This window comes from Ceratotherium simum, chromosome 2 (genome assembly GCF_057802395.1).
Source record: "Ceratotherium simum simum isolate JZ-2026a chromosome 2, ASM5780239v1, whole genome shotgun sequence".
Classification (NCBI taxonomy): domain Eukaryota; kingdom Metazoa; phylum Chordata; class Mammalia; order Perissodactyla; family Rhinocerotidae; genus Ceratotherium; species Ceratotherium simum.
In genome coordinates, this window is record NC_141901.1 from 91,662,982 (window position 1) to 91,683,947 (window position 20,966).

Genomic DNA, 20,966 nt, shown 5'->3' on the forward strand with positions numbered 1-20,966 from the left:
AACTTGAGGCCATGTGGAAGATGTCCTTGAAATGCCCGTGAAGAGTCAATTTTCATTAGTTAAGAGGTGGGAAGCAATTGAAAGATTAGGAAGTGAACCAGTTTGATTGTAATCTCATTAAAAAATAAATTGGTGGTAGTGGGTTGGATACATTTGATAAGAGTGGCTTTGTAGGTGGTAAATCTAAATAAACTTTGTTAGATTAATCTAATAATATTTATCACTCAGGAGCACTTGCTATAACCAGATCACTGTATTGACAGCTTTGTAGATTTCTCTCTTATATAATAAGGACCTGAACTGTGGTGACAATGGGAATGGAAAGAAGGGGAAAGATGTGAGAGGTGTGATGAGTTAGAATAAGTAGTATTTAGTAATTGATTGCCTGTGTTAGAGATGGGGAAGAGGAGGGTAGTGAGCAAAGAATCATCAAAAGTTATATAACTATAATATTTAGAGATGCAATTATTTTACAGATGTAAAAAATAAGACAGACTTACCTGGGATTATACACTGGTTAGATGTCTGAGGTTTTGTGTTTGGATGTCAGAAACATGGTTTGCTATTCACAGAAAGAGAAAGGTTAGGCAAGGCAGATTTTTTCCTATGTGTATATTTTAATAAATATTTTTAAAAATCAGAATTGTTTTCACAATGTACATATGGCATACGGTATGTCTTGACCATAGATTTGAATGCTTGGACAGTGACCACTCTTTTCACTTCTATTTATGATAGAATTATTAAACGACCTGGTTATCCCTTAAATGCTTATCTTACAATTGATGAATGAAATAAATCTCTTGCCTCTTATGAATATTGACATATAAATTTTTCCCTATGGCAGTTTTATTTTGGCTACTGCATGAAAGCAGTGGAAAGCAAATATTTAAAACAAAAACTATGATGGATAATATTAAATAAATAAGTAATTTGTATAAATATTTCTTATATATATATCCAGAGCTCTGGTTATGAAGTGTGTATATCTCACAAGGCCTAGAACATAATGGCACTTAATAAATATTAATTTCTTTCCTCTAATCCCATACTTCCTAGATATTAGATAATTCTATTCATTTTGTACTCCTCCAGAATCTCTTCTAACCAAAATGTTGAGTCCTCACACTGCTACTGGAGTAGTTTTCATAAAATATAAATAAATTATCAAGCCATTCTTTTGCTAAAAAGCTTTGATGGTTCTCCATTTTTATAGCACTGTTTCCCAAGTATGGCTATGTATCAGAATCACTTAAGAAGCTGAAAGAAAAAAAGTACAGATTCCGAGGCACCAGTGAATCAGAATCTCTAAAAATGGGACCATAAAACTCTTTTTTGTTGTTGTTTTAAACAATTTCAAGGAGATTTTGATGCTTCTGGTTTTCCAACCAGCCGTTGGAAACCACTGTCTTGCAAGATGAAGTCCAAACTTTTTAGCATAACATTCAAGGCCATCTCACATCAGACTTCATTCATTCTCTCTTTATCATTCTTCACTCCTACAGGTATCCTGCTCTCTGACTACACTGAACTATAAATGTTCCTTTTGTTCCTTTGTCATAGAATGCCCTTTTCCTATCTCACTGCCTGGTGGAAGGAATTTCATTTCTCTTTTTAGGCCCAAATCTAGGCTTTGCTACTCTCATCTCCCCTTTGCCCCCATGCTAATTTCTATATCTCTAGTCTCATAGCAACTTTACTTGTTTAGCATTTATCTTATTATATATATATATTATATCATATTCATTTGTTGATATATAATTTACATACAATAAAATTCACCAATTCAAGTGTACAATTTGATAATTTCTAACAAATGTATATGTTTGTGTAACCATTGTCACAGTCATGTAGAACCTTTCTGTCTCCCTAAAGTTTCCTCTATATCTATTGCAGTCAATACTCTTTTCATATCCCCAGCCTATAGCAACCACTGATGTGCTCTGTCACTGTAGTTTTGCCTTTTTTAGAATATCATATAAATGGAATCGCACACTATATAGTTTTTGTGTCTGTCTTCTTTCATGTAGCATAAAGTTTTTGCAATCCATTCATATGATTGTGTGTATCAGTAATTCATTCATTTTTATTGCTGGGTCTTATTCCATTATACAGATATACCACAATTTATTCATCTCTTCACTAGTTAGTTGATGGACGTTTGGATTGTTTACAGTTTTTTGTCTATTGTGAACATTCCTGTAAAAGTCTTTGTGTGGACATTATTTTCATTTCTCCCGGGTAAATACATAGCAGTGGCATTGCTTAGGTGTATGGTAAATGTATGTTTAAAAGACTCTGCGTTCCAAAGTGGCTGTACTATTTTATATGCTCACTGACAACTTAAGATAATTCCTGTTTTTATATTTTGGTTAGCCGTATATGTGTCTTTTTCCTTTGTTCAAGTGAGAACTCCTTAAGGGCGATGATCTAGATGTCCCTACACCAATGCCTAGTATATTGTAAATGCTTAATAAATTTTGAGATTGAATATTTATGTGTATAAACAGGTTATCTTTTTGTGTGCCAAAGATAAAAATGACTTCTTTTTGAATGAAAATATGAATTGAGTGATTGAACATTTTTTTTTTCTTTTTGTCATCTTTTTTTTATTTAGGAAAAATTTTCTTTGCTTGCTTGAGGGGCGAAATCAGAACATTTAGTATCAGTAAGGATGGCTATCCTGAATCACTGATTCATTCAAATTTATATTTTGAACATTTACTTTTTAGCATTTGATGCAATTTAGCATATGTTTTATAGCTCATGTTTTTTGTCTTTTTGGTGAGGAAGATTGGCCCTCAGCTAACATCTATTGCCAATCTTCCTCTTTTTCCTGAGGAAGATTAGCCCTGAGCTAACATCTGTGCCCATCTTCCCCTATTTTGTTTGTGGGATGCCGCCACAGCACGGCTTGATGAGCGGTGTGTAGGTCCATGCCTGGGATCCGAACCCATGAACTCCAGGCTGCCGAAGTGGAGCACGCAAACTTAACCACTACGCCCCTGGGCCGGCCCCTCACATTCTTTTTTAACAATCACGCTATGATAATTTTCAACTAAATCTGGTTTTTCTTTTACGTGTTGAGCATGTATCTTCAAGGGGAATATTTTAGGCCTACGTGACTTGGGTTTTCTTTGACACAGTTACATGATATATAGTTTGTCATATGTTGTTAGTTTTATAGTCAACTATTTGGTTAAATTATACTTAATGTTTTGCCTGAAACCTTTTTAATGTTTTGTAGTCTGCCCTATTCATTGGGAAAACTTCATTTGAAATTCCTGGCACTAGAAGGAAATCCTTTGAGAACCATTCGAAGAGAAATTATAAATGTAAGCATATTTAGAATTCAGCTCTAGTTGTTAAATTTGAAATTCAAACATACATGTTGATCTATAAAACTGCAAGGTATGTCTTGGTGAATATGTGTCTTTCTCTCCACCTTTTCAGAAAGGAACCCAAGAAGTCTTAAAATATCTACAAAGCAAGATTAAAGGTACGTTTCTATTTTCTCCTACATTTTGAAGTATAATATGAAAGGTAGTGAAGTGTCAATAGTACATAAATTTTCATGTATTTTTGGAATAAACATTTATAAGATATAGTCCCTCGCAGATGTGGCTCTTAATTCTGAATCCATACATGCCATAAGTATGCTGAAGCTATGAAAACATCCTTAAATTCACAGTAATAATGTTCTATCCTTAATCTCTTTGATTTGTGTTATAGTGTACTAATTAGAAAATAGAGATTCAATAAGCACCTAATGCTTTAACTTTGAAAAAAGCAAAACTTGACTGTTATGGTTATAATACATTGGTTCTATTAACTGGGAAATATATTAACAGGTATTTGAATATCTGTTGCATGCAGTTTTGCTAAGTTCTGACAAAAATAAAGATAAAACACATTTTTCAGGGTACGTTAATTTGGCATGAACATGCACCAAAAGAGAAAATGATACTATAAATTTAATTTTTAATGCTTCACTAAAATTGTGATATATCTGAATTTTTATTTCATGTATGTCATTGTACCATACATTGGAGCATTAAAAAAAATTAGTTGTACCGATCTATTGCTGCATAACAAACCACTCCAAAACTTAGTGGCTAAATAACAGCAGCTGTTAACTTAGCTCACAACTTTATTGGTTACACACAGCCTAGTCTAGCACCATATTGCCAGTCAGCATATGTTAAGTGAATAAGATAACTGTATACTTCAGCAATTTCCGTTTTCTGCCTTGCCTTTCAAATAAATTGTTAACCTAGTTTTCTAAGACTCTTATTTCTTACCAATCAAAGAATTTCCTTTCTTCTCCAGATATGCTTTCTTCTCCAGAAAAAATTGATTCTTCTGATATGCATCAGTTAGAAGTCATGACAGAATAATCAAAAATTTTTAAGACTTTATGTTTTTAGAGTAGTTTTAGGTTTACCAGAGGAAAGTACAGAGATTTCCCATATGTCCCCTCTCCCTACATACATAGCCTCCCCCATTATCAACATCGCTCACCAGAATGGCACGTTTTTTTTTTTACCAAGGATGGATTTACATTGACACATCATAATCACCTCAAGTCCATAGTTACCTTAGGGTTCACTCTTGGTGTTGTGCATTCTATGGGTTTGGACAAATGTATAATGACATGTATCCATCATTGCAATATGATACAAAGTATTTTCACTGCCCTAAAAATCCTCTCTGATCTGCCTTTTCATCCCCCGACCCCCATTTCTGGCAGCCATAGTTTTCTTGCCTCCATAGTTTTGCCTTTTCCAGAATCTCATATATTTGGAATTATACAGTCTATAACCTTTCCAAATTGGCTTGATTCACTTAGTAATATGCATTTAAGCTTCCTCCTTGTCTTTTCATGGCTTGGTAGCTCATTTCTTTTTAGCACTGAATAATATTCCTTTGTCTGGATGTACCACAGTTTATTTTTCTATTCACCTACTGAAGGACATCTCAGTTGCTTCCAAATTTTGGCAACTATGAATAAAGTTATTTTTTGCACGTGGATGTCCTGTAGTTTCAGCACCATTTGTGGAAAAGGCTATCTTTGCTCTATTGTATTGTCTTTGCTCCTTTGTCAAAGATCAGTTGACTATATTTATGAGGGTCTATTCATGGGCTCTCTATTTCTGTTCCATTGATTTATGTGTCTGTTTTGCCAATATCACACTGTCTTGATTACTGTAGCTTTACAGTAAATCTCAAAGTTGAATAGCATCAGTCCTTCAGCTTTGTTCTTCTTCAGTATTGTGTTGGCTATTCTGGGTCTTTTGCCTCGCCACATAAACTTTAGGATCAGTTTGTCAATATTGACAAAGTAACTTGCTAAGGTTTTGATTGGGATAGCATTGAATTTATCGATCAAATAGGGAAGAACTGACATCTTGACAATATTACGTTTCCTATCCATAAACATGGAATATCTCTCCATTTATTTAGTTCTTCTTTGATTTCATTCATCAGAGTTCTGCAGTTTTCCTCATATAGTTCTTGTACATATTTTATTAGATTTATACCTAAGTATTTTATTTTTGAAGATGCTAATGTAAATGGTATTGTGTTTTTAGTTTCAAATTTTGTTTATTGTTGATATAGAGGAAAGCAATTTACTTTTGTATATTAACCTGGTATCCTGAAACCTTACTGTAATCACTTATTAGTTCCAGGAGGGTTTTTTTGGTCAATTCTCTCAGACTTTCTACCTAGATGATCATGTCATCTGTGAACAAAGACAGTTTTATGTCCTCCTTCCCAATCTGTATACCTTTTATTTCTTTTTCTTGCCTTATTGCATTAGCAAGGACTTCCCGTAATATATTGAAAAGGAGTGGTGAGAAGAGACATCCTTGCTTTGTACCTGATCTTAGGGGGAAAGCTTCAAGTTTCTCACCACTAAGTATGATGTTAACTGTAGGGTTTTTGTAGATAGTCTTTATCAAGTTGAGAAAGTTCCCCTCTATTCCTAGTTTACTGAGAGTTTTTATCATGAATGGGTGCTGGATTTTGTCAAATGCATTTTATGCATGTATTGATATGGCCATGTAATTTTTCTCTTTTAGCCTTTTGATGTGAAGGATTACATTAATTGATTTTTGAATGTTGAACTAGCCTTGCATACCTGGGTTAAATCCCACTTGGTTATGGTGTGTAATTCTTTTTATACTTTTTTAGATTTGATTTGCTGGTACTTTTTTAAGGATTTTTGCACGTATGTTCATGAGACATGTTGCTTTCTAGTTTTCTTTTTTCGTAATGGATTTGTCTGGTTTTGGCATTAGAGTACTGTTGGCCTTGTAGAATGAGTTAGGAAGTATTCCCTCTGCTTTTATCCTCTGAAGGAGATTGTAGAGAATTGGTATAACTTCTTCCTTAAACATTTGGTAGAATTCACCAGTGAACCCACCTGGGCTTGGTGCTTTCTGCTTTGGAAGGTCATTTATAATTGATTAAATTTCTTTAATAGATATAGGCCTATTCATTCAGATCGTCTATTTCTTCTTGTGTGTGTTTTGGCAGATTGTGTCTTTCGAGGAATTGGCCCATTTCATCTAGGTTATCAAATTTGTGGGCATAAAGTTGTTATTATTCCTTTATTATCCTTTTCATATCCATGGGATCTATAGTGATGTTCCCTCTTTCATTTCTAATATTAGTAATTTGTGTCCTCTTTCTTTTTTTCTTCATTAGCCTAGCTTAAAGGCATATCAATTTTGTTGATCTTTTCAAAGAACTAGCTTTTGGTTTTATTGATTTTCTCTATTGATTTCCTGTTTTCAGTTTCATCAGTTTCTGCTCTAATTCTTATTATTTCTTTTCTTCTTACTTTCGATTTAATTTGCTCTTCTTATTCTAATGTCCTAAGGTAGAAACTTAGATTATTGATTTTAGATCTTTCTTCTTTTCTAGTATATGCATTCAGTGCTATAAATTTCCCTCTAAACACTGCTTCCTCTGCTGCAACAAATTTCAATAAGTTGTGTTTTCATTTTCATGTAGCTCAAAATATTTTAAAATTTCTCTTTAGTTTTCTTCTTTGAGCCATGTGTTATTTAGAAATGTGTTGTTTAATTTCCACATATTTTGAGATTTTCTAGTTGTTTTTCTGTTATTGATTTCTACTTTAATTCCATTGTGGTCTGAGAGCAGACATTGTAAGATTTCTGTTCTTTTAAATTTGTTAAAGTATGTTTTATGGCATTTTAAGGTGCAAAGATGATTAAATATATTAGGATATATACTAAGCTGTTATGTCATACATCACTTCTTATATGCCATTGGTCAGAACTTAGTCATATGACCACACATGTAAGAGAAGCTGGGAAATATAGTCTTTTTTTTCTTTTAATAAAAAACAGCTTTATTGTGATATAATTCACATACCATGCAATTCACCCATTAAAAGTGTACAATTAAATGATTTTTGCTATATTAACAAATATGTGTAGTCATCACCATAGTCAATTTTAGAACATTTAATCATCTCAGAAGGAATTTTCATACTTTTTGGCTCTTATGGATAATGCTGTGATAAATATTTATTTACAAGTTTCAGTGTGAAGACATGTTTTCATTTCTTTTGTGTATATATCTAGAGTGGAATCACTGGGTCATATGGTAACTTTACGTTTAGCCATTTGTGGAAGTACCAGACTGTTTTACAAAGCAGTTTACATTCTCATCAACATTGTATGCAAGTTCCAGTTCTTCCCCCTCCTCACCAATGCTTGTTATTTTCTGACTTTCTGATTCTAGACATCCTGGTGGGTGTGAAGTGGTATCTCACTGCAGATTTGATTTGCATCTCCCTAATTTCTCTGACTAATGATATTGAACATCTTTTCATGTGCTCATTGGCCATTTGTACGTCCTTGGAGAAATGTCTGTTCAGATCCTCTGCCCAATTTTTAATTGGGTTATTTATCTTGTTTGTTATTGAGTTGTAATAATTCTTTATGTATTCTAGATATATGTCTCTTGTTAAGTATATAATTTGCAAATATTTTCTAGCCCTCTATGGGTTGTCTTTTCATTTTCTTGATGGTGTCCTTTGAACATGAAATTTTTTTTAATTTTGATGAAGTCAATTATCTATTTTTTCTTTTTTTGCTTATGCTTTTGGTTTCGTATCTAAAAATATGCAAAATCCTATTTTATGAAGATTTGCCCCTATGTTTTCTTCTAAGAGTTTTATACTTTTGTTCTTACATTTAAGTTTTTGATCCATTTTGAGTTAATTTTTATATACAGTATGAGATAAGGTTCCAATTTAGTTCTTTTGCATGTGGCTATCCCATTTCCCTGCACCAGTTGTTGAAAAGACTATTTTTTCCTTATTGAATGATCTTGGCATTCTTTGTTGAAATTCAGTTGACCATAAATGTAGGGTTCATTCTAGACTCGCAGTTTTATTCCATTGATCTGTATGTTTCTCCTGTGCCGGTACCACAGTATCTTAATTACCACTGCTTTGTAGTAAGTTTGAAATCAGGAAGTATAAGTCCTCCTACTTTATTTGTCTTTCTCAAGAAGAAAGAGAAAGTTGGCTACTCTGGGTTTCTTGCAATCCCATACAAATTTTAGAATCAGCTGGTTAATTTCTGCAAAGAAGTCAGCTGGGATTCTTATTGAATCCGTAGATCAGTTTGGGGAATATTGCCATCTTATGTTTTTTAATTAAAAAGTCAGTAAATGCGCATGCTAAAAAAAAAACAAAAAAACATTCAGGGGCCGGCCTGGTGGCGTAGCGGTTAAGTTCACACACTCTGCTTCAGTGGTCCGGTCTTCACAGGTTCGGATCCCAGACTTGGACTGACACACTGCTCGTCAAGCCATGCTGTGGCGGCATCCCATGTAAAGTAGAGGAAGATGGGCAAGGATGTTAGTCCAGGGCCAATCTTCCTCAGTGAAAAAGAGGAGGATTGGCAACAGATGTTAGCTCGGGACTAATCTTCCTCAAAAAAAAAAAAAAAAAATTCAACCAATATACAAAGGTATATAATGAAAAGTAAATCTATCTTGCACACACTCTACTCCTAAGAGAATAGTCTCCCTCTATATATTCCCCTTGATGCTGATTATTAAAAGTAGCCCTTTCGAAAGTGTTGAGAATACTCTATCTCAATATGTAATCATGGTAGTATACGTGTATATTTAAAAAGTAAATGAGTTTTGTTGTTGGTTTAATATTGTCTCTCTGCTGATGTAATTTGGTAATATATATTGCATATTCTTTAAAGTAATGTAACCAAAGCGCTAGGGAACTTCTAAATACCAAAGCATTCACTTGATATTATTTCCCTTTATGTCCTTTACTTCTATTTGATATTCTTTCATTTTTTTCTGTGCTGCCTCTATGAATAAAATATTCATAAGATATTTGCATGGGAAATAATAGTTTAATAATTATTGATTAATGAATAGCTGATGAGCTCAAAGCAAGAGAAATACTACTACTTAGTAGTATTCAACAAATGTTCATCAAATGCCTACTGGGCTGAAGCAAGATCAGGGATACTGCTGATTTTTTTATGTTCTTTTGATGTGCCTTCTGCTCTTAATGTATGAATACTAGGACTGTTTCATCTTTTTCGCATTGCTGAAAATTAATAGTCTTATTTTACTTCTGTCTAGATTGCTGAAGTCTCTTTTGCCAAAAAGTCACAAAGTCATTTCTCTCTTTTTTTTAATAATTTTATTTATTTATTTTTTCCCCCAAAGCCCCAGCAGATAGTTGTATGTCATAGTTGCACATCCTTCTAGTTGCTGCATGTGGGACGCGGCCTCAGCATGGCCGGAGAAGCGGTACGTCGCTGCGCGCCTGGGATCTGAACCCGGGGCCGCCAGCAGCGGAGCGAGCGCACTTAACCGCTAAGCCACCGGGCCGGCCAAGTCATTTCTTCTGAATGTGTATTTTTGTTTATTTTGTTTTTTATACAATACGATGGCAGTGTTAAACAGTCTTTGGAGATTTATGAGGGGGTTGATTGTGTGTGAATGTGTGAGTATGCATGCATTTTAGGAAATATCTATTGAAGGTAGTCATTCATTTGCTAAGAAAAAAAAATCTTAACATAAATAATGTACCCAAAGCTTACTTGATTATGCAAATTGCCATATTTTAAGTGATTGGGGATAAGCAGCTTCATTGTGACCTAAACTGAAAAGATAGGCATATGCCTATTGGGTAGACATTTGTGAGAAATAATACTTTTCCTTTGTTAACAGATTCCTTCTAATGGACCATATTATTTTGCTTAAGATGAAGGACTGCTTGTTGTTTCTTCTGAGAGGTTGTAGTTATTCTTTGAAGGTTCTTTCCTACTCCTAAATTTCCTTATGGTAGGATTTATAAAAATGTTTTGAAGCCACATTATAGTAACTTTATCTATTTTCCATTAAGTAAATATTAAATTCTAGACCCAGATTTGAGTTATTGGAAAGAAAGCATATAACTAAAGACATTCTCACCAATAATATCTAGAAATCATGTATACTATTTTTACATATTTTCAAGAATTTTAAAAATGATTTTATAGCGTAAATATTGGTTTTATATTTCCTTTTGCCAGATGATGGACCTAGCCAAAGTAACTCTGTTACTGAGACTGCCATGACACTACCAAGTGAATCCAGAGTCAATGTACACAGCATCATCGCATTAAAAATATTAGACTTTAGGTATGTAAGTCATTTTTTTAAACTTTGCAAAACACATAGGAAACTTTCAGAAATAATCCTTCAGAAAAAGGACAGTTGATGAGGAAGAATTCATCACAGTGCGTTAGTACTTGACTTAGAATAATAGAAATTGCAGAAACAGTGATGAGATAAAAGCATATTAAAAGTACAGTAAACTAAATGCCCATTCCTTAGGTGATTTGTGTTTATTATGCTTAAAAGATAGATAGATGGTTATTAATATGTAGTAAAGTTTTTAGAATAAGTAACATTTTATTATAAAAAATAAAAGAGTGAAAGTATTGGTTAGTAATAAAATTTTCTGACTCAGTAACCAGCATCCAGAGAGAATTTTATATTGGGGGGTCTATATTAGTAAATAAGAAATAAATATCATTTGGTTAATGAACACCTCACAGGCAAAGCTTGAGAGGTTGTACCCTGTCAATATATCTGAATACGAGTCAAATATTATTTCATAATAATAATGTGCCCTGGTAGCACATATATTAAACCTGAAACAATTACAATGTTGGTATATAAATTGAGACAAAAGCCTAAAACTTTTATATATTATGGAAGTGTATTCAATTGGGGAAAGAAGAAACCTATGCAGAGATTGGGAGTAGTTGTCAAGTATTCTTCCTGTATTGTCTAAGGCAACAAAGATAAAAATAATCAAGACTGTCAAAGCGCTTGCAGTGATTGGCTCATGCCTGCGTATTGTGATGAAAACACAAAAGAGTACAGACTCCACTCAAGTCATATAGGGGACTAGGTATATTCAGTTGCTGGCCTCTTTTCCTGAATGTGTCAGTAGAAGCCACCTCCTCAGCAGTCAGGGTACAGTCTCGATTTCAGATGTGTTGTGTTTCATTCACATTGTTCTCACCTCTTGTCTCCTACTCTTTGATGTATGTAGAAATCACTGCTCTAAGCCAACTTCCTTCGACACTGTAACACAAGTGTTTCTCTTCCATACTTAGATTTGTGTCCCTCTCTTCTCATAGCATAACATGGCAACTTCGCATGTCTTATCTTCCACATAATATACCCATTTGTTCGGTAGATATTTTTGGAGCCTACGAGGTATCAAATTCTATGCTAGGTGTCATACTAGACTGAATGATGAGACAGACTTGATTCCTGCCTTAGAATTTCTTAGCCTAGAACTTCTTTTATCTCTGGCTTCTATTCCCTCCACCGTGAGTGGATACCATTCGTTGAGTCCCCATTCTATGCAGGGCAGTGTACTAGATATTTTACATGTGCTGTTGCTTTTACTCCTCCAAACGATCTGTAAAGTACTATTGATAAAATTTTATTTTGGATAATCATTCCCACTTTTTAAAGACACAGATATCATAAAAGCATAATAAAGATAGCACTTAATACCATATATCTTAGGTTTTTTTGATTCTAAATTTATTGTAATTTGTTTTCCTCAGAGACTTTCATTGGACAGGAGTATCCTATGTAAAATATAAATTAATTCCCAATCTCAAGGCAGAAATGCTTTCAACTATATTTTTAAAAATAGCATGAATCTTCAAAGCTTGATTAACTTTGAGCATTTCTGATTGAAAAGATAAAAATCCTGCATCTGCACAGCAGAAAATGGGGCCTAGGGCAGAAGAGAAGGCATAGCAACTGAGAAATCTAAGCTCTCTTTTTACCTGTCTGTGTTACAATGCCTTTCTTACACAGTTCTCCCATATTGCACATTATATGTAATATTGTTTTCTGTTCATACTGTCATTCATTTGGCATTGCATCAAAAATTCTTTTAAGTGGATGACGTGTTAGTCATTAAAAATTGTAAAAGAAGAACGTAAAGATAATGGCTAATTATAACATCAACAAATTGTTAAATCTGCAGATGTCAGAGTTCTACTATACTTTCATTTAAGATTATATTTTATTGAAAATCTTACTGAAAATTTTAATGAAAAGGAAATTTATTTGTATTTACATTTTCAAATGATCTGGCATAAATAGCAATGAATAATTCTTCAAATTCCAATTTCACAGAACTGAGGTTCAGCAAAAGTCAGTTACAAAGCTCGTTAACAGTAGAACCGGGAATAGTTTGTTCTAAAGCCACTGTCCTATCTATCATGTCACATGCTAAAGGAGAGAGAAATGGTTTAGGTTATGAGTAGACTAGATAAGTATTATGTTGAACTTTTAAAAATGATTGTTATCTTGCAGTTAACTATATACCCAAAGAAAGTTGACAGATAACCCCTGTTAGAAGTTTTTAGAAAAAGGGGCAAAATTTTTAAAATTATAGTTTTTAAAATTATAGATTTAGTTATACTCCAAAGTAAAGGAATCCATTTACTTTATGACTGTCTGTTTACTATCCATTTCCTATATGACTTCTAGACATCTTAGACTCTGAAGATGTATCTCCGTTGTTATTCACATATGAATCTCAGTAGGAGTGGCACAATGTAATGTATTGTGACACAGCATGTTGTCTGCATTCCTAATGGTTAACATTTTGTGGATTGGCAGGTTTTTGTGGCATTCCTTACAGAACTTCATAATCAACTGCCTTGAAAAACCTCCTTCTAAGATCCTTAAAGTCCTTTACAAGTGAAGAATCGTATCCTTCTGAATTACTCAGAATGACACATTTTTTAAACCTTGTTTCCTTTAGTGATAAACAAGCAGCTGTGATTCCTGATGAAGTTTTTGATGCAGTAAAAAGCAACACTGTCACTTGTGTTAACTTCAGTAAGAATCAGCTGTGTGAAATTCCGAAAAGGTAAGAACGCTCATGATGCTGTTTGAGCTAAGTTGTGACCCATTCTTACTGTGTCTGCATCTTAGCTGCAAGAATAATTATTTTTCATAGTTTTTTCATTTGAAAGTATATGTAAAATTTCTTGCATTATTAGAGGGATTTAGCAAAATTTACTTAAGTATTCCCTGAGATACTTTTAACATTTAACATTAACATTCTGAGAGGTGTATAGGTTTTTTAAAACTGTTTCTTTTTATTTTATGTTTTAAACTTGGAAAATAAGTATTAGAATTATTAAAAGTATTAAATTACTTTTTCTTATAGTGAAATATTAGAGGAAAAATTTTAAGAGACCATCCAAAGCCAGGTCCATGTAGATGAATGGGAATTTACATTTTGGGCTTTATGTTAAAGAATTGCCAAGCCACTGAATTTTTCCACTGATGGTAAAGCAAAATTGACTGAACCCTGTTAATATTTTCCTCCCAGAAAAGGATTCTTCACTTCCAAACATTAGAAGTTGTTTACATAGTACTTTTTACTATTTAATACATCTTTGTTGATGTTAATTATAACAAAATCTTTAGCTTATGACAGAAAATTAGTATAATGTTAAACTTATAAAAATGATTTTCATCTTGCAGTAAACTATATACCCCCAAAAAGTTGAAAGATAACCTTGCAATTAAAACAACAGTATGGGAGACAGTGTAGGGCAATGATAAACAACTTGGGCAATAGACTCAATTGCTTGTATCTATATCCCAGATCTATGACCTGTATGTCTTTGGACAAGTTAACTAGCTGCTCTTAGTTTCCTTACTTCTGAAGTAGAGATAATAACAGTACCTATTTTTAAGAATTAAATTAAATGACATAATCCACATAAAGCATTTAGGCAGTGCCTAGCGCTTAGTAAGCACTTAAGTACTTTAAAAAAAAAAGATGCTATATTCGGAAACTAGAATGGCTTTCATCTAACTGCCAAAAAATGCTTTTAGATGTTTAGAATTTTTAAAAAGTCAAAAACTATAATTTGCTTTCTGTTTCACAGAGCGTAGCTTGGGGAATGCAGATCTTGAAAGATGGTAACTTTAAGAGATTCCATTGCAAAAGGAGATCTAGTCCATCTTCTTATTCTCTCTTGTTTAAAGGGCTCAGAGGATAGTTGATAGAATAGTTGAGCATTTAGCTTTTCTCTCAGATGGGATAAATTTGCCTTGGGGAACCTGGATCCAACAAGCTAATTGGGAATGAAGATGGGAAGAGTTAAAAGACATTACCTTATTACTTACTTCTCATTTTATTCCACAGTCTGGTTATTTTTATGAACAACAATATGTTATTCTGTTCCCACAGTTATTCTATCATATTTTTAGCAATTTAGAAGGCCAAAGAAGAAAGATTGTAAAGATATACCTTGCTCTAGAGAGTTTCTAAACCACTTTCCCTCTTTCTTAAGTTTTTATTTCACAAGTCACACTTTTCATCATATTATTTTCTGATTGTAAAAATAATACTTATTCATGAAATTTTGGACTAAATGAAGGGACAGATTATTTATAGTCCCATTACTGATTTATTCTATTCAAGGCATATTTTATTTCAATCTATTCCCCAGTTAGAATTATACATACAATTTGTATTTTGACTGGTTTATTTGTCATTAAGTATTCCTCTACGTTGTAAACAATACTTTTAAAATCTAATTTGTCTATATACCATAAGGTTGATTATGGCAAAAAATAAAACAAAACATATTGTTTCGTTAGGCCAGATTTCCAGAAGAATTACCAGCTTAAAGAGTATGATTCTTGATACATATATCCAAAAACTTTCCAAAAAAAAGTTTTATCAGTTACATATCCAAACTCATTGTATCTTGACTGTATCTTCTTTAGCACAGCATTTGATATTCTTTCTTTGCTAGTGTGATAGACAAAAATGATTTGTAGTTCTAGTTTAACTTTCATTTCTTGGCAAATCGTATATAGTATTTCTTGTTCTTATAGTTAAATTAATAGCATACTTTAAAACAAAGCTTGTTTAGGCTTACTTAGAAACGTTTAATTCTTCCTCTTTAAGGCTTTAACTTAAGTTGCTTAGTAGTGACACTTACCCAACCTAGGAATTAACTTAATATTTTCTTGCAATTATGATTAAATGTAATGATAATTTGGATAACAAATGCTATACTGTACTTTTAAAATGTTGACATATCATATTTAAAAAGCATTTTGAAGTACCCAGATGCAGATGGTATTACACTGTACAGTCTAAAAAGGAAACTACTGTGTTACAGGATATAGTATAATAATTGCCTAGATTTGGTTTTTCTTCTTTGTCCATAATTGATTTAAATATAAAATAAATGGGTTCCTGAATTAAACTTCAACATACATTTAAGGTCAAATAGAAATTCTTGGACAGATAATATTAAGGCTGTTTTTAAAAATCTATTTAAAAATCTATTTTTCTCAGTTATACTTCCAAACTGATTGAGATTTTTGTGAGAAAAGTAAAAGTTACAGAAAATCTTAATTAGCAGAAATAATATAGGATTTTTTCCCCTATGGCCTGCTTGTAGTTTTGAAGTTCTGACAGTGAATTCAAGTGCTAATGTTTTAAAATTATTTTTGTTTCAGGATAATAGAACTGAAGGAAATGGTTTCTGATGTCAATCTCAGTTTTAATAAGCTTTCCTTTATATCCTTGGAATTATGTATGCTTCAGAAACTGACATTTTTAGATCTCAGGTATTTGTTGATATATTGCTTGACTTTTTTCATTATAACTTGTCTTTGAGTTTTGCCTAACTTTTGCCCTTTCCCTCATATTTTCATATTTTCCTAAGTAAGTATGGAAATTGGTTTTTATTAATAATATTTTAGGAAAAATCTAAAGTTAAGCATTTAGGAAATATTTTAATCAAATATCTATCATTTGTAAGCAATTTACAAGTTAAGTGATAAAATTATTTAAAATATTAGAAAATACTGACACATCCTTTAGATTCATACTTAAGCAAAATTACAAATAACACATGGAAAGTGTTTGCTTCACATTGTTTCTTTCCTGAAAGTAAATAGCATAAAACGATCAAAACCCTATGCTGGCACAGCAGCTTGCATGGCTTCTCTTAAAAAGAAACTATTTGGCTTCAAAATATTATATTAAACACATAAGGCTTTAGAAATAAAGAAAAAGAACACCGCAGGTGGCACCAAAAAGAGAAGAAACTGTTTAAGGCTCTGCCAAAGGTAATAGGAAGTTTAATTTAAATATGTCTAAGTTGAAGTGACAGGATCAGAAGTGTCATAGTTCTTTGAGGGTAATACATAATATATGTCTCAGGGTTAGATAGTCGTTTATTTGCTTGGGCTTTAAAACTTTATTTGTAGACTATATCTATTATCTGGGCTTCCTACCACTTGTATATTGTTACCAGGTGTGTTTTTCGTTTATTTAAAGTATAGCTCCTCTTGCTCTGCTTAAACAGTAGTTGAATAACAATAAACTGTTATATCTGTTTGGGGATTTATTCTTCCTGTAGAGACAAAATTTTTTACTTATGGGATTAAAGTAAATCTGTAATACTCTGCTTCTAGTAAATGTGGAATTGCTTCCATTTTCTGGTGGCGATTACTGGCAAAACAGTGTAAAACCAAATTTTAGTTCAGTATTAACGGAGCAGAGAGAATGAATTCATGTCCCCATTGCTGCTGTCTTTCTTTTCGTTCCATTCTTCAGTGGCTGTACGTATATATCCCTCTCTGTGTATACGTAAGTGTGCCTCTGTCTGTAAGCATACCTGGAAGTTTCTAATTAAGTGACTAAAATATGCTTTTTATGTCTGATATCAGTAGGTATAAGACGCTAGGAAAAGGATAGAAACCATCATTGGGTTATTCAACACAACTTAATCAAGACAATAACTGGAGAAAAGTAAAGAGAAAAGAAAAAACACAGGTTAAGCTGTAGAAAGGATGACTCTTACATATTAGGCTTGACTTCTGAACTCAAAGAAATAGTTTAGAGAAAATTATTCAGTTGTAATGGGTAGGACCTAGTTGGATATAATTTTCTCAAATATTTTATATTAGTAGTTATAAAGCTTCTAGAATCCCTTTACCTTCTTGTTAACCTTTCTTCTAACATTGTTTCCAGCTTCTTCCAACAGTAAATGAGATTCTGTTTACTGCCATGTTTCATTCTCAGATCTAAAAAATATATGCATTGAGCAAATTGAAATTTCATTTTCTAAACATAGAGTAGAAATGGACTTGCAGGGGCCGGCCCTGTGGCTTGGTGGTTAAGTGCGCGCGCTGCAATGCTGGTGGCCCGGGTTCGGATCCCGGGTGCGCATCGAGGCACCACTTCTCCGTCCATCCTGAGGCCGAGTCCCACATGCAGCAACTGGAGGGATGTGCAGCTATGACATACAACTGTCTGCTGGGGGCTTTGGGGGGAAAAAATAAAATAAATAAAATCTTTAAAAAAAAAAAAAAAGAAATGGACTTGCTTAATACCTATGTAGTAGAAAGCTCCAAATTTCTAAATATATATAGAATCTCTTTACTTTCCTCTTTCCTTTTTTTCATGTAATTTTTTCAGTTCTTGGAGTAGAATTTCATGTCTGTATGTGAGATATATGTATTAACACAAATCAAATATTTGTGGCATCAAATATTATGGTATTTACAGGGATGATCTAAAGGGCCCTCAGCTTCGGGAAGTAATGCTGAGCTCAGTTTGAAGGAGATAAGGAATTAGTTTACAGTGTTTACCCTATTAAATCTATTATTAAAGAGTTGATTGTGTTATCAATTGGTTACTTATTGGTATTAAGATTTGGCACACTAATCAAATACTTGAGGCAGCTCACTGATTTAGAATCCTCAGGATTCAGCCTTAATGAGATCAGATCAAGGACTGACAAACTAAGCTACATAATTTTTTGTCTGATCAACACTTTAAGTTAAACAAGTACAAATTTTCAAGCTTTGTCAATCACCTTCTCTTTCCAATTTAGGAACAATTGTTTAAATTGTTTGCCTGAAGAAATGGAATCATTGATAAGACTACAAACAATCAATCTTTCCTTTAATAGGTAAGAAAGAGAACAGACAAGTCTGTGACTAACAGTTATTCTGTGGAAAATCTGTAGGTCTTACTAGAGAATACAGCTGAAAGAGCCAAATAAACAAAAGGCCCTATGTTTTTACTTTATTTAAATATCCAAGTTTACTTTCACTTAGTGTTACTTAGAATTGAAGATGATGTTGCTTACTTAGAATTTTCACAAGTGATGTCTAGTAGATTTTCGTCCCTTTTAACCATTTTTAGAAGCCTGTATCCTAGTAGGAAGACACATATGCAAATAAATAATTATAATTACTATAGTGGAAGCACAGTGCTTAGACAAAGACGTTTCCTGAGATCACCTGAAGGTAGAGGAGGGAGCGCTGAAACCGAGACTTTAAGAATAGACTGACATTTGCCAGACACACAGGGATAGGGCATCCCAGGTAAAGCAGATAGCAGTACTAAGGCACAAAGGTATGAGAACATGGTGTGTTTGGGACACTTCAGGAAGTTTAGTATGGCATGGACCATAAAGTGAGGAGGTGGAGGAGTAGAAGTACAATGAAGTTGTGCAGGTAGGCAGTAGCCAGCCCTTTAAGAGCTTTTTATGCCAAATGAAATTTAGATTTTATTCTGCAAACACTATAAAGATACTGCTAATAATTAAGAATAGCTAATACTTAATGGGAGCTTATTATCTGCTAACACTGGACTAAGTACTTACATGTATTACCTCATTTAATCCTCACAAAAGCCTACATGGTAGGTTCTGTTATGATGTCCATTTAAAAATCAAGGATTAGGAGTTAAGTAACTCATCTAAGGTTCACAAAGATAGTCAACTACAGGGCTGAGATTTGAGTCCAGAAGTTGAGCTCTTAACAACTATGTCATGTAACGTTTCCTATGATGAAAGTTGATTCTGGTAACAATTTAATATAAATATTGATGGCTAACATTTATTGTATTCCAGATACTATCCTAAGGTCTTCAAATATATGCATTCGATCTTTATAACAAGTGTATAAGTTTAGTACTATTATTATTCCTCATTTGCAGATGAGGAAGCTGAGACGCAGTGATGTTAAAATGCTGCCTATTTAAATTTTTGTTCTGTCTGCTCCATTATTTGTGCTTTCTCATGTATAGGTTACAGTCTCATTTAAAAATATATATAGACTTCTCTGATCTCTCTTCATTTTTATTTGTGAATTAAACTGTCAGTTCTCTATTGAGTTGTCTGTTGAGCTATCAATTTCATTGTCAAGTAATGTCTTCGGGGAGGTGGCAAAAGTTAACCCTAACTTCTGTGTTAACAGGTGAGCTATGTCTTTTTTAATTACCTTGTTTGTAGGGTGGAAGGAGGAAGAAGAGGAGGCACTACTTAGGGGCAGCTTGGTCCCTCTGTACTACTGCCTATTGACTCTCCAGTCCCTCTGGAACTTCAAAGCTGCCTTGAGTCACCCTTCACTACTGCTTTTTTTTTTTTTTTTTTTTTTTTTAACATCAACGCAGCAAAGAAAGGGCAGTATGGGGAAGTGGAAAGGCCGTAGCTCTCCCCAGCCCATCCTTGTCTTTTTCAGTCCAGGCTGCAGTTTGCCTGACACTGAAACCATGCGTCCTGTTTCCCCCAGGAGATCCTTGAGGATTTTTTGTTAGTTGCTGAGTTGAGCCCTGAGAGCCCTCAGCCCTCCCATCTCTCTTGGGGCATTTTCAGCATTGCTTTGGATGAGGAAGTAGCAACCTTTGCTAGGTTGTCATCTTTTCAAGAACCAAAAGTACACTCATTTTGGAAGCTTCAGTCAAAGCAAAATCTAAATCTCTAATTTTTGCTTAAAATATTGGAAGTGAGGGGCTGGCCCGGTGGCGCAAGCGGTTGGGTGCGCGCGCTCCGCTGCGGCGGCCCGGGGTTCGCTGGTTCAGATCCCGGGCGCGCACCGACGCACTGCTTTGGCAAGCCATGCTGTGGCGGCGTCCCATATAAAGTGGAGGAGGATGGGCATGGATGTTAGCCCAGGGCCGTCTTCCTCGGCAAAAAAAGAGGAGGATTGGCAGATGTTAGCACAGGGCTGATCTCCTCACAAAAAAAAAAACAAAAAAAAATATTGGAAGTGAAATATTGGAAGTGATTCTGTTTCATAAGAAGTGAACTAAGGATGAATACCTACATGGAGACATATACGGAATGTCGGGAGGATTTCCTGGTCTCCTGAATGTGAAAAGAAAAACATGGGAGAATTTGCTCCAAACTTTTGTTTGATTTTATACAATAAAGAGAAACTTACAAATCTGTCCACTTAACCATATATTTCAAGGTTTCCAAAATTAGTCCATTTTCTGGAAAATTTGAATACAAGATTTACACCAAATACAAAATAACTTACACTAAAGAAAACTTTATCTCATGATATCAAACTTAAGATTACCT

General features: G+C 33.7%; 1 protein-coding gene across 2 annotated transcripts in view; it reads left to right on the plus strand.

Annotated features, from left to right (window-relative positions):
• Positions 1 to 20,966, plus strand: part of LRRC40 (leucine rich repeat containing 40) — a 60,963-nt gene that overhangs the window by 25,210 nt on the left and 14,787 nt on the right. For both annotated transcript variants that reach the window (XM_087449111.1, XM_004431488.3), the window contains exons 8-13: positions 3,248 to 3,335; positions 3,454 to 3,499; positions 10,593 to 10,701; positions 13,367 to 13,474; positions 16,099 to 16,209; positions 18,486 to 18,563. In XM_087449111.1, the coding sequence (XP_087305237.1) occupies positions 3,248 to 3,335; positions 3,454 to 3,499; positions 10,593 to 10,701; positions 13,367 to 13,474; positions 16,099 to 16,209; positions 18,486 to 18,563 (540 nt within the window). The remainder of the gene's footprint in view (positions 1 to 3,247; positions 3,336 to 3,453; positions 3,500 to 10,592; positions 10,702 to 13,366; positions 13,475 to 16,098; positions 16,210 to 18,485; positions 18,564 to 20,966) is intronic.